Source organism: Dipteris shenzhenensis, chromosome 26 (assembly GCF_047967505.1).
Source record: "Dipteris shenzhenensis isolate YYH24624 ecotype China chromosome 26, Dip_SZ_1.0, whole genome shotgun sequence".
Classification (NCBI taxonomy): domain Eukaryota; kingdom Viridiplantae; phylum Streptophyta; class Polypodiopsida; order Gleicheniales; family Dipteridaceae; genus Dipteris; species Dipteris shenzhenensis.
Genome location: NC_141621.1, coordinates 18,743,198 through 18,756,827, shown reverse-complemented (window position 1 = coordinate 18,756,827; position 13,630 = coordinate 18,743,198). Strand labels below are relative to the sequence as shown.

The 13,630-nt window shown below is 42.4% G+C and overlaps 1 protein-coding gene across 3 annotated transcripts in view; it reads left to right on the top strand.

The window, feature by feature from the left end:
• LOC147884771 (uncharacterized) overlaps nt 1-11,403 on the top strand; it is a 58,294-nt gene extending 46,891 nt beyond the window's left edge. For all 3 annotated transcript variants that reach the window (XM_087397873.1, XM_087397875.1, XM_087397874.1), the window contains 2 exons: nt 10,667-10,841; nt 11,008-11,403. In XM_087397873.1, the coding sequence (XP_087253999.1) occupies nt 10,667-10,841; nt 11,008-11,309 (477 nt within the window). In that variant the 3' untranslated portion in view covers nt 11,310-11,403. The remainder of the gene's footprint in view (nt 1-10,666; nt 10,842-11,007) is intronic.
• Nucleotides 11,404-13,630: the final 2,227 nt, after the last annotated feature.

Sequence of the window (13,630 nt, the reverse complement as noted above, 5' to 3'; positions counted from 1 at the left end):
AAATCTATGCCATTAGTGGATGTGAGAATAATGTCTCTCACTCCACACACTGAATAAGAAGAATTATTCGCACAAGTTACCTTCTCCTTGGTGGGTGAAGAATGCAGAGTTACAAATAGACCCTTCTTGGAAGTGATGTGCTTTGAAGCACCACTGTCAAAATACCAAGTATGAAGTGTCTCATCAACACTAAAGGAGCATTCATCCTTTGAAGGATCGTAACTGCAAGTCAAGAAAGCATATGGGTCATCATCTTTAGTGGCTGTAATATCAGAACTACCCACTGAAAGATCTGAAGTGCAAGACAGAAAGGCATAGTGCTCTTCAACCAAGTTGGCTGCAACATCTCCGCCATCATGAGAATGTGGAACTGATGCATCTGATACATCCATACCGGAATCCCTTTTCTTCTCTTTGGCTATGCGCTTCTTGCACTCTCCAATATAATGACCTGGCTTCTTGCAATAATGACAGATGCCCTTCTTTTTCTGCTTATTTGTATCACCCTTTGCCTTATAAGAAGGCTGTCCAGAATCAGCTTTATGCTGATGTGTGGGCTGATTGGCATGTGGCTTTTGCTGCCCTTTACCCTTGGGCTTGAACTTGGAGAGCATAGCATGCTCGCTAGCCCGGGTTGCCATATTTCTGCGAGTTTGTTCCTCCTGCAACAGAAGTCCTACCAACTTGTGAAAGGAGAGAGGATTGCTGCCCCCCCTCAATGACAAATTCAGCGAGGTGTGGAAACCGAGATAGGACTCAGGAAGAGAGTTCAAAGTGGTGGTGATCATCTCTGAATCCGGAATGACTTCATCAATATTCAACAATTGTTCCCTGAGGTCCTGAAGCTTTGTGAGGTGAGAATTCATGGAATCTCCCTCCTCCATATGTGTATGGGAAAGTTCTCGCTTCAGAAAGGAAACTCTGGCATCATTTCTTGCTGCAAACATACTCTCTAGTATCTCCCAAGCTACCATAGATGTCTTGCATGACCGAATATGAGGTATAATGAACCTCTTGACAGAAAGAGAGATTACTGAAAGAGCTTGTGCATCCCTAGAGTCCCATCTTTTCTGCTCTGCTGTGGGAGCTCCTGGAGCGACTACTCCAACCACCTATGCTGCATTTGTACCTCTACCCCTGCCTCTAGCTGTAGGAGTGACAGGTGTAGTCACTGTATGTGGTCTTGCTTCATCTCCATTGACATAATCCCAAAGATGTCTGCCAACTAAGATATTGCGAACCATGAAACTCCACAAGGAGTAGTTGGTGCCATCCAACTTATCCTCCTGTGTGAGAACCCCGAACACCTCATTGGAGTTGTTCTGAGCCATTTATACAAGAAAATATCAAAAAATACAGTAGACTGACCAAGTGAAATCCCTTCTTGGGATATAAAATGCACAAGTAAAATCTGTCCACAGTGACAAATACTGTCACAGCCTGTCAAAGGCTCAGAATGCACTTCAATTGTCTTGCAAATGCTCTCCAAAACTTTCAAGAAACACTACAGAATTTGCCACTGTCTGCAATGTCACTCAAAATGAGTCCAAAATTGGTTGCAACAGTCCCAAAATGCTTTTACACTGCCAAATTGCATCCAAATGACAAAAGCCCCAATTTCTTTAGGGAAATTGCATCCAAAAGAGGGCAAATTTCCTGAAAGCCCCAAAAATGAAAGAAATTGCTGTGTAAAGCAAAAAACCCCAAATTTCTGCAAGAAATTGCAACTCAAAAGGGGCAAATTGGCTGAAAGCCCCAATTTGCAATTTATCTGCAAAGGGAGCAAATTCTACTGCCAATGTGCTCAAATGTAACTCAAATTGAATCCAAAAAGCCTGCAAAGCTCCCAAATTGCTCTTCTTCTATAAAATTGCAATCCAACTGCAAAAGCCCCAAATTTTACAGCCAAACAATGGCTTAAATGCACAAAAAGGTCTGCCAAACAACCAACTGTAAATGTCTGTCCACGAACACAAAATGCCCCAAATTTTAAAATGAAATTGAGCACAACTTGGGGCAGTTTGACAAAAGCCCCAAAATTTACAAAATGCTCAATTTCCTTCTCAAATCAGCTGCCTAAATTGAAATGCACAGTTGCCTGCAACTAGTCTGCTAAGAAAATATGCTCCGAAAGAAAATAATTGTACAGCAGATAATTGAACGGGCTGCTGTTGTACGGAAGTACAGCTGGTGTTGAATGGATGTACGGCTGCTACTGCTACTGGAGGTGTACGGACGTACGATTGATTGACACATGATTGTACGACTCTGTACGGCTGACAGTGTACGGACGTACGGTTGACTGACGCAGCTTTGTACGGCTGGCTAACACAGGAGTGTACAGCCAGTCAGTGCAGGTACTGTACGGATTGCACGTGTGGTTGTATGGCAAACTCGAAATCCGTACAACGTACGGACGTTGTACGGCTGTTCACGGGCTGATGTACGACAGGTTGTATGATTGGAGCTTCGTCGCTAGTACGGGCGTACGGACAGTAGCGTGGGCTGCTGTATGGCTGTACGGACAAACTACAAGCAAAAGGTATGAACTGTACGGAAGAGCAACGCTGGTACTTGCAGGTCGTACGGACTGTACGTCGGGTGTTGAGCAAAGAGCAGGGAGCTGTTCAGTTAGGAGCAGGGTCTTGTTGCTCTGATACCAAATGTGAGAGAGAGAGAGAGAGAGTGAGAGAGCAAGAGAGCTAAACGACTGTTTGCAGTAGATGAAGTAAAGAAGTACAACAAAAGGGAAAGGTTTTGTCTAAGTGACAAAACCTTATCCTTCACTAACCGTAGTTAGTGAACTAACTGTGGTTAGGGGAAAAAACCTCAATGAGGGAAAAGTGCCCCTCACCTACTTATCACATTACATTGGTCACTGCTAGAATATAATAATAATTCTAACACTATGGGGTTATATTTTGGAAAATCTTGTATATATAGTATTAAATATTACATGTATTTTATGAGAGTGATATACAAGCTCAAGTTAATACTTATTTATAGTAATTTAAACTTCTTTAGAAACATATCCATAAATATCTTGTTATTTATGCTATTAAAACACTAGAAAGCTCTTGTCATATTGATATAAATGTGTTCAATAAGTTATTATATATGTATAATATTATTACATTGAGAGTGATTATGAGGGATGTTTCTTTAAAAAAATATTTTACAATACTTTTTAAAGGTAATAACAGGGGTACAAAGGATGTCTATGAATAAGAAAATTTATGTCATGTGAAATTGAATGAGTGACAATTTTGTATATTTTTATGATAAAGAGATCTAGTTCTAGTGAAAATAAAAGTGTAAAAACCATGTTCTCTAAAGAAATACAATTTTTTAAATCTCTTGAAAAACACGCTCGGATAAACCTGCTCATAGGTTTTTGCTCGTAAAATTGACTCATCCACATCGATGTAGATCAGCTCCAACAGCTCCATGGAGAGGCTAAGGTAAAGAGAAGCTCGCCAAGAAGAAAGATATGGGAAAAAAGGAAGGAATGCAAGGAAGCTCAATCATGGAGGAGAGGATGGCTTCCATTTGCGGGCTTCCCTCATCCTCTAGATTGAGCATGGAGAAGGGAAAGGTAGGAAAGGAAGGTCTGATACCACATGATGGAATTAGATAGGAGGCATGCTAGGCTAGGCTAGATAGCAAACATAATGAAATGGAAGCCTAGCTCTCTTTGATAGGGCCTCCGATTTTTTATGAGAGCCAGATCTTCTCTTGGGATCTCATAGTTCGATGACATCTTGTACAGTGGTGTCGACTTGCCACTACTCTTGACTCTTAGTATAACTCCACCCACCCGCATCAGTAGACACAAGTTCAGAGATTATTGCCAGTATCATTGCTTGACACCTCGCACATTGTAAATGGCAAGAAAGGGCGGAAGATTGCTGCAAGGTCATAGAGGGGAAGAAGAGAGATGAGGTGCTAGCCAAACACTTCTTTGTGCACCTAGCCATTACTACATCACTAGGAGTGTTTGTATTCATTACATTCCCTTTTCACCACCAATTCCTCCTCTTTTTCACTCCACTTTTTGCACCACCGTATGCAAACACAGGGGAACACACAACTATACATGTGGCCCACATCTCACTCATTTTGTGCATCAGTGGTAGACAGCTACTTTTATTGTGGCAAGCCATCTTTCCTCTCCCCATCGACCTCCCCCACCGCTTCCTCTTATTTCTAGATCCATCACTCCACCATCTTCTTCCCTTCTCCCACCTATTACCCAACACGCCTCTCCTATAGTATCTCTAGTGCCATGTGTGGTCCTTGTGTCTTCTCGTATTTCAACACTGGCGGGACTCATTGACACCTCTCTTGTATTCCCCTCTTTGTAGGTCTCTACTACATCATTGGATGGATTTACAGACACATACATTGCATGGACATACTGGAATCCTCGAACTGCTTGCAGGTTTTCCTCCTCTTGTGATGATGTCAAAACAATCATTGGATGTGTTTACAGATACATACGATTGGATAGGCATATTGGAATCCTTGAACCGCTCACAGGTTTTCCTCCTCTTGTGATGATGTCAAAACAATTCCTCCTATGGTGAGTACCATGACATACCATAACAAATGCAATCATCTCATCCATGGTTTAGGAGGCACACAAGGACCTTGGATCACTTGTGTCGTTGAGTGATGATGGTCTTATTCCCCTAAGAGGAGCCCGTTGTTGCTATATAAATATAAAAAAATATATACACATATATGTGTATATATCTCTATATGTATGTATGTATGTAGACTCAACACTCTCTTTGCTCTCAGGTATCATCCGCTCTGTAAATAGCCCTAGATCTCAGCCACAAGTGCTTGCTGATAGTGCGGAGGAGACCCCTTGCTCTTTGCAGCCCATTACAGAGCATGTTACTTCCATTGACACCCATCAATTCGATTTGTTTATGTGTGGGTTCTACATCTGATACGGTTACACACCCATCCAATGTTGTTTCAGTTGTCCTCACACTTTTCAGCTTGGGGATATGCACCAAGTCCTCAAAGGCACCAAGTTCTAGCAAGATAATGCCTTCGGTGCACGAGGTCTCACATGAAGACGTAGTGGTGGTAGAGGTCTCAAAAGTGCACAAGTTACAACAAGTCACCCAAAATATACAACCCTAGGAAGGTTGTTTTGGAAGGTGGAACATTTCCCCTTTTGGTTGAGTGCTCCCATCTACATGAGAATGATATGCTAGTGCATTATCTAGTTTCATCATCTGGCCAATCATTCTTGAATGTGGCACATACATGGCTGCAAAATCAAGACTATTAACACCATTAAATGAAAGAAGTCTAGAAAATGTCTTCACCATCCTCTTGCAAGAGGCCTAGAAGCTAGCTCTAGCACAACGAGGACTCTCACTTGTTACATCTTCTTGGATCCAAGTGTTAAGGGGCTAGGCTTGAGCATTGTACTCGCGGCTTCAAGAGAATCAAAAACCACCTGAAAGATATCTCGCCCCAATAATCAAACATACAAAAGGTGGCGGGTGAGGCCTGGAGGTAAGGCAACAAGAAGTCACTCCCTAGCCTATGTTCTCGAGGGGTGGGATCCATGGATGCTGCATGCAAAGAGGGTGGTGGAGCTCTCAAACTGAACATCATTTCGAAGTTGCAACAACTTGTCTTTTGAAAAAACGCATGTTCTTGCCATTAGCGAAAGTGGACGAGGATTGGTTGAATGGGTAGCCATTTGCCAATCCAAGGTGAAAGGATGATTCAAATTGAAGATCCATCTCCACTTGAGAAAGGATACATGATGAAGGGAGGGGCTGATAGGGGGGAGGGGCGAGAAGGGACGGGATGAGAGAGAGAGAGAGAGAGAGAGAGAGAGAGAGAGGAAGTTACGGGCCAAGAGGGGAGAGAGGCTGAGGGGGAAGGGCAAGGGGGGGGGGGGGGGGAGATAGGTTGAGGTGGAGGGACGGGGGGAAGAGAGGCTGAGGGGGGAGGGCAAGGGAGGGGAGAGAGGCTAAGGGGGAGGGGCAAGGGAGAGGAGAGGTGGCAGGAGTAGAGGTGGAAGAGGAGTAGGAGAAGTGGGGAGTAGGAGGATGCAAAGGTAGGAAGCTAGTAGGGGGAGGCGGACAGAGCAAGAGGAGGCGGAAGGAAGGCCAAGGGAAAGATTCGGATGGGTGGATATGATGCAAATTCACTGTGTGAAACCATGGTTCAAGCTGGATTCAATTTGGATGCAGAACATGCTTTTAAATCTAGGGGGTAGAATTTGGCAAATAATTGAATTCGCTAAGGCACTAGTTGAGTAAATGGATTGGTTACAGGGACCAAGTGTTATAACTAGAAGTAGACTGGATTTTGTGGAGTTCAATCTTCTTATTGACATAAGGATAATGCTAATGTGACCATTCTCTAGGTTACTCCTCAACTTAAAATTTAAAAAACTAGTTACAGTTTTAATGCATGGTGCAAAGTGTAGCGATTATGTGGCCTTGCATATTTTATTTTTCATCCCATATGGAGGTTTATGGAGAGTGATGGCAACGTTCGCACACGTGGATCCTTAAAAACGCTCCCCACATTTGCGCCAGCCCTCATGCCGAAGATATTGAGCACTAGTGCCTTATTGGCATCCATAGATTGGCTGCTATGTTTATGACACTTAGGGATCCACATGTGAATATTGCCATCTTAATGTCTTCTTGATCCTAACCTTCTTGTGCCTTTATCGATTACAACCTCTCGCATGTTCAAACTTCATTGTATCACCATAATAAAGTGATATATGTTTTTTGTAGGAAATGTGAGTAGGATTGGAATGTCTCGGAGATCTTTTGTTTTTGTTGAGCCCAAGTTGCTTCTGAGAAAGCTATCAGTGAGGCTAATTTTTCATTTACATTTGAAGGTTTTTGTGTGACTTCCAATGTGTTTGACGTGGCTGGTGTGAAAGTTTCCTGTATAGCTGCCATGAAGTTGATGCCAAATTTCTTACTAAGAAAGGTTCTTGTGTAGCTCCCAAGTAGATTATATTCTTGTATTGGTAGATTCTTGTGTTACTCTCTCTTTTTTTGAGACAGGTTCTTGTGTAACCACCGATTACCTTGAAGATGATACAGTGAGTATCCCTTGTCCTTGCAAGCAGGTTCGTGTTCTACCTTCTTCAAGGTAGAACATCCAATCTTTGCCTTGATTTTTCAGAATTGGTAGGCTTGAATTTGATGGTTGCCTCTCATTTGTTGATGATGACGATTTTAGAGGCTTTGGACTCCATTCTTTCTTCTGCTCTTTATTGAGCACATTGTCATTGCTGCTTGAAGATGATCGAGGTGATCTCGTTGCATCTAGTATCTTGGATACCCAAATATAAGTGTTTCCAAGGTAATATCCGTGGGCCTCTTGTAGTCTTATGGGAACGGTATTGTACCGTCCTTGTTAGATGGCGTCGTTTCGTTCTTCGATGTCGATTGTTTACAAGATGGAGTGGATTTTGGTGTCGAGGTTATGTCGGAACCCAAATATATGATTCACGTTCAAAGTGTCCTTGGGCTTGTAGTAGATCCTTTCAGATTTGTTTGGTTGTTCTTATTCTTTGTTGTCTTTCCTGGTGAGGCTCTTGCATAGGTTGAGAGGTGGAAGTAGATGTTGATGACGATGCTTGAATGTTGGTCCATTTGGTAGCATCTTGGTGGGTTGATTCATCACCAAAAAACCATTTGTAAGTGTCTTGGATCCAACTTTTACCAAGAATTTTGGCTTCCACTAAGGTACTTGCAAGAGTTACAAAAAAACTTGCAAGGCACAACATGTTTGTCAATGGAAACATTCAGCATTAAAGAACCAACAATCTTTATTGAGATACCTTCTATGGATTGAATTTTCGAATCATAGATTTTAAGGAGTACCCGGCCCATATGTTTTAATATATCCCAGGAGGTGTTGTTGCTACTTGCGTGACCATCTGCCAAGGCCTGTATTTGGCATGTTGCACCTACTAATGTCAGCTCTACCCAAAGTTGAGATGGAGTAATATCTATGTCCTTAGTATCAATGGAATTATCAATTGAAGGTTTAATTTGATTAGGTAGTACCGCTCTTATGGTATAAAAAGCTATTATGGCGGTAGGTTTATCATTTCAAGGTGTCTAAATTGAGTTCCTTTCGTACTTGGCGGATCTATTACAGCCAGTGTATGTATCCAAATTATTGAGTCTTCTAACTCTGGTAAAGGAGCACACAGAGAGTCTCTAGGACTCTTTCCATTGTCCTCTTCCTTATACGCATTGAATACATTTACCGATGTCGACCTATTAGTGGTGTCAAATTCAGCTGAAAATTTCTTTGTTATAGGGTGAGCCTTCCAAGTTTAGGAATCCACCCTCATGACTTGCTCATCCTGACATAAATATATTCTATTTGAGCTCCAGTCGTGAACCAATCCTGCAATTCGCATGAAACGTCTACCCAATATGATGTCATAGCCATCCAGTTAGTTTGGGAAGTGCATTACAACAAACCACACCTAGTAGGTTAGATCGAGGGTCTTAATCTTGATGTCCCTTAGAACTCCTACCGGTTGGGCTGTTGCTCCATCAGCTAATTTGACTATGAGGTTCGTGTTATTTATCTTAGGTCGTCCACACTTGGCCTAGCTCTACTTAGTGACTATGCTTACACCAGCTCCACCATCCAAGATCGCAGCCACGCTCTTACCTTGGTAGGGGATGGAAAGTACTGCGTTGGTGTCGTCACGTTCAAAGTACTGACCCAATTTGTTAACGGGTACCTTGGGGTTCATTTGGTGGTTTGACTATCTCAAGATCAGTGGACTCAGGAGATACTATTTACCCATTCATCCAATATGAGAGGTCTCTCCATAGAGTGGGATTACCTCATAAAAGTGTCGCAATAGGCATATTTACTTTCGTGGATAGGAATGAGGCTAATCATGTAATGTCTCGAGGTCCAATTATAGGTTTCCTGCCTATCAATTCTGGCTCTTCGAAACCATAGAAGGACATGTTGTTGTCCTTCTTTGATTGTTGCAGGATAGGGTCTTCTTCAAACATTCGTTGCTTTGGTGTGGACCTTTCCATTAAAGGGCATGAGCTAATTTCCTATTCCACTCTTTTGGGCACTTTCAAGGATTTAGAGGCTCGATTGATTCCCTGGTGCCTCGGATAGATTGTATCAGCTCCCTTGCTTGCCTTGAGTCTTTCCTTGGCACTCACGCACCAAGTTTGCACCTCGATAAGGCGTTGTTTTTCTACCAAGGAGTTTGGGTATTCGTCATGACTTTTGGTCATTGTGGCTCTACCCTGGATGGGGGTTCTTTTGGTCACTGTGGCTCTACCCTGGATAGGAGTTTGGGTATTCTTCATGTTCCTCTTCGACGCGGGTCAAGGGGTGGCAGCCCCTTGGCCAACCTTAAGTTTTTAGAAGCTGATGCAGTGTGGTCAAAGCCAACCCAACGTGGTCAAAGTTAATGCTGTGTACGTTGCATTATTTTAATGCTGCGTACGTTGCATTATTAATGCAATGTGCATCGGGTTACTAATGCAGCATGCCATGATCAGGAGGTCTTTTTGGTTGGATAACATAGGTTTTTGGCCAAGCTAACCTAAGCTTAGATTGGGTCTAGGGTTAATGATAATCTAACTCAAAGTTAACCTTGGCCAAAATTAAGACTTAGATCAACTTCAATATTGGTGAAGGCCGAGGCTTGGGACACAATCTAACTGGGGATGACAGGGCATGGTGTAGATTGCATTGGTGGCAGTGCTGATTGTGCAGGTGGCAGATAATGCTGAGGTAGTAATGGTGACTGGAGTGCTGATGTGGTAATGGTGACTGGATTGGGTCTAATCTAACTCAAAGTTAGCCTTGGCCAAGATTAAGACTTAGACTAACCTTAGTATCAGTGATGGACGAGGCTTGGGGCACAGTCTAATTGGGGATGACATGGCATGGTGTAGATTGCATTGGTGAATGCTGATTGTGCAGGTGGCAGATAATGCTGAGGTGGTAATGGTGATTGGAGGGCTAGAAGGCGAGGCAAAGATGAAGGAAAAACAATACAGTGTGGCTGTGTCTTGATTACAGAACCGTGGAAGAGACACATGGGTATGGCTTTGGCAGGCTTCTGCTGAGTGCTACAAGAAATCTGCTTCACTGTAAGGCTATGTGTGACAGTGCTTCAGTAAGAATGAGAGGAGATGGGTGCTGGGAAGCAGATCTTCCTCATGTACGAATGATCTTCTATTGCAAAAGGTACCATCAGTGGCTGAGACCTTAGCCATGGCGTTTGAGTTTCGTGAGCTGTGTCAAGGATGGAGTTTGAGATTTGAATTCTAGCCAGTGCGCAGGCCAGAGAAGCCTTGATCTCTATATCACTGTCGATGCTGGGAAGCTGTGGAAGCTTTCAAGGAGAGATGGGCTGTTGCAAGGCTCAGTTCACATAGAGGGGTCAAGGCATCAATCCCTAAGTCAAGATTTTTAGTGTGAGCTAAAGCCCTGCTTCATTACTTTTGTTTTCATGGTCTTCTTTATTCTTTATTCCCATGCATCTCATAATCTTGATGGATTTGGGAATGTATATGTTTTCTTATCATATGGTTGATAACACAACACAGCATGCAAAGCCTACTTTGAAAACTACTTGTATCACTTCAAGATGTTGCAGGGAAAGGGCATGTTGTATGGTGAGAATGGTGAAACATATGAAGGTGAATTTGAGAAAGGGAAACGTTGTGGTTTTGGAAAGCAAACTTATTGGTGCAGAGAATCTGATTCTTACCAAGTATATCTTGGAAGTTGGTTGCATGACAAACGCGAAGGCATGGGAACTTTATACATGGGTATAGTTGCACACAATTCCAAGTTCTATTGCCATTGCATTTTCTTATTGGTGTGTGTTTGAATATGCATGTGTGTCTGTATATGTTTTGTGTGTGCTCTTGATTGCTTGTTTGTATGTGTGCATGCGGTTGTGTGTGAGAAACATCTATTCAAGTGCGCATGCAGTCAATGGAGACCGTTATGAGGGCCACTTTGTGAAAGACAAGAAGCAAGGCAAGGGAGTTACCTTTTTTAAGGACAAGTGTTCCAAGTATGAAGGCCTATGGGATGCCGATGTGCCCATATGTGGAACATACTCAAAGATGGAAGAAAACCAAGGATTACCACGTCTGGAGATTCAGGAGTCACAGATTCTAGCTGAAAACATTATCAATGAATCAATTGAGAAGAGGAAAGCTCCTTCATCCAGCACTTTATCTTTGCAAGACACAGATAAATTATTCTTCTATGGACAAGAACCCAACTAACTGATATCATTATATCCAGTGGTTCCTCAAGAACAGTATTGTATTATTTTCAGTATTATAGAATTTGTCTGTCTCCCTATGCCCATAATCATCAACCAGTACTCTCTTTCAGAGTATTAGCCTGATGTGATCAGGCATAATCTTTATCATCTCTTAAATTGTGGTAACTTTGTGACACCCACCCCTTTGAGAAGTCCTTTCAGACTTTTCATTGAGCATTTTTTATTCCAATTGCAAAAACATGTACATAAATGAATCACTTCTACAGTTTCCGGCTGCGAAAATCACAGTTATGTCAACTGTCTCGACTGGTTTCCAGTTGACTGTCAGGCTATCAACAGTCGTGCTTGCTGCCTTTAGCGCTCCAACACTCCCACCCGTCACTCCATTTCGTTAGCCTGGAATATATAACTTCTAATAAACAGGGAAGGTTTGCTACAAAAGTAAAAAGTCATGTAAAATGTACAGACTATAGGGAGTTCACAGAGAACTTATTTTTTTAGAGAGAGTTCACAGAGCACTTAACCAACCATCTTCAATAACAGAGAACAAATTGAAGGGATATGTCAGGAGGGAGAGTGAGACAAAGTGGATTCCAGTCCTGATAAATCGTTAAGAAAATGCTGATGATTTAGGGTTATAACTCAGACTACACGATAATGCTGCAATTACATGTCCTGAAAGCTAGTACTGTTCCGTCTTTGATATCCTAGGGATGCCACAGCATGTATCCCACTGCCACTACAAGGTCTGTGAGATGAAACCTCCCTGTGTTTGACCAGCTCCCCTCCTACAAGATGGTTGGAGCATGGACACCAAATTCTCGAAGGTAAATTGATGGTCTCCATGTAGAGACTCTGTAGATGAAGCCATGGTATATCCAATGTCGTTACCAAACTGAAAATAACACCACTATCAGCCATAAGGTGACCACAAGGCTTCCAAATATCCATACCATACAGGCTCAGTGCAAGCCAAAAGACGAGAACTTTGCAGCCTCAAGCCATGATGTCACCACAAGCCTTACAGATACCATACCATACAAGCTCAGTGCAAGCTTAAAGACAAGTGCTTTGCATCCTCAGCTTAGAAAAGCTTTAACAAATTGGGATCTGCCAAACCTTTATGCTATCTGGCATAACTACATCTATATTCTAATCTCGAGAAAGGAAGTCATGTTTCACTCCTTGACAATTGGCCATTGATGTTTCTAGCAGGCATGTACTTGCCCCTGGGTAATACCCTGATCTAGCTTGTGAGCATGATAATGGGTAAGTGATGCGAGTCTCACTGAAAATAACTTTAATGATCCTGCTGGTGTACTATTAGATGTCAACCGCCTTCTTGGGGGCTATAGAAATGGCAAATTCTATTTGCTCATTCCATTGTACTAAAAAATCTGAAGATTTTAAAGTTTCTAGTCAAAACTATGCTTCATTATCTTCATAATCTTTGTCCATGATGGGTCTATTGCCCAAAGCTTACCAAGCCAACAAACTGCTTTGATCAAACTTCCACTAAAGCAAGTCTGGATCAACAAAATCATATAGATGATCTAATGTGAAGCCATCTCTGAATGCAGAGTATGGAAACTAGATGTTGTCTCCTGTCCATTTTCTGGGGAGAAACTAGCTAGCCAGATAGATGTTTCACGGTTAGAAGCAAGACTTTCAAAACATGTCTCGAATCCTCTGGTATGTCGGTCCAAATCATTAATATAAGCGTGGAACAGGAAGGGGGTGGTCTATTCGGCTAGTTATCTATCCTTGATACTGAGCTCTTGAAGATGCATCCAAGCTGTGCAACCAATCTATAACCTAGGTGGCCACAAGCTTGTCCCAGTTGCCAATCCTGCCCTCAACTCTTATACACAAATCTGTCCCTCAATGAGGATATTAGAGGTCCAAAACAGGGATGCTTGAATATTCCCATCTTTTCCTTTGCAAGTGCAAGGTTGCTTCCGGACATCAAAGCCAATAGGACCTAACATTGACAGAAGCAATCTAGGCATACAACATCACACATAAAACCACGATAGGACACACTCCCATTTGCGCTTGTCTGCAGCATTAAAGCAGTACTATCTAAGGAGATTTCAAGTACCTTCATTACAGCTTGTATTGGAGTACCAACCAGTTCATGAAGGATGAGAAAAAAGAAGCATGCCTGATGCAGTCAGAAAATCTTGAGAAAACAAGGCACCTTGCCCTGCTTCATGCAGAAGTCAAGCAACAACACAAGAAGCATGCCTAATGCAGTCAGAAAAGCTTGAGAAAACAAGGCACCTTGCCCTGCTTCATGCAGAATTTTGAATGTTTTCT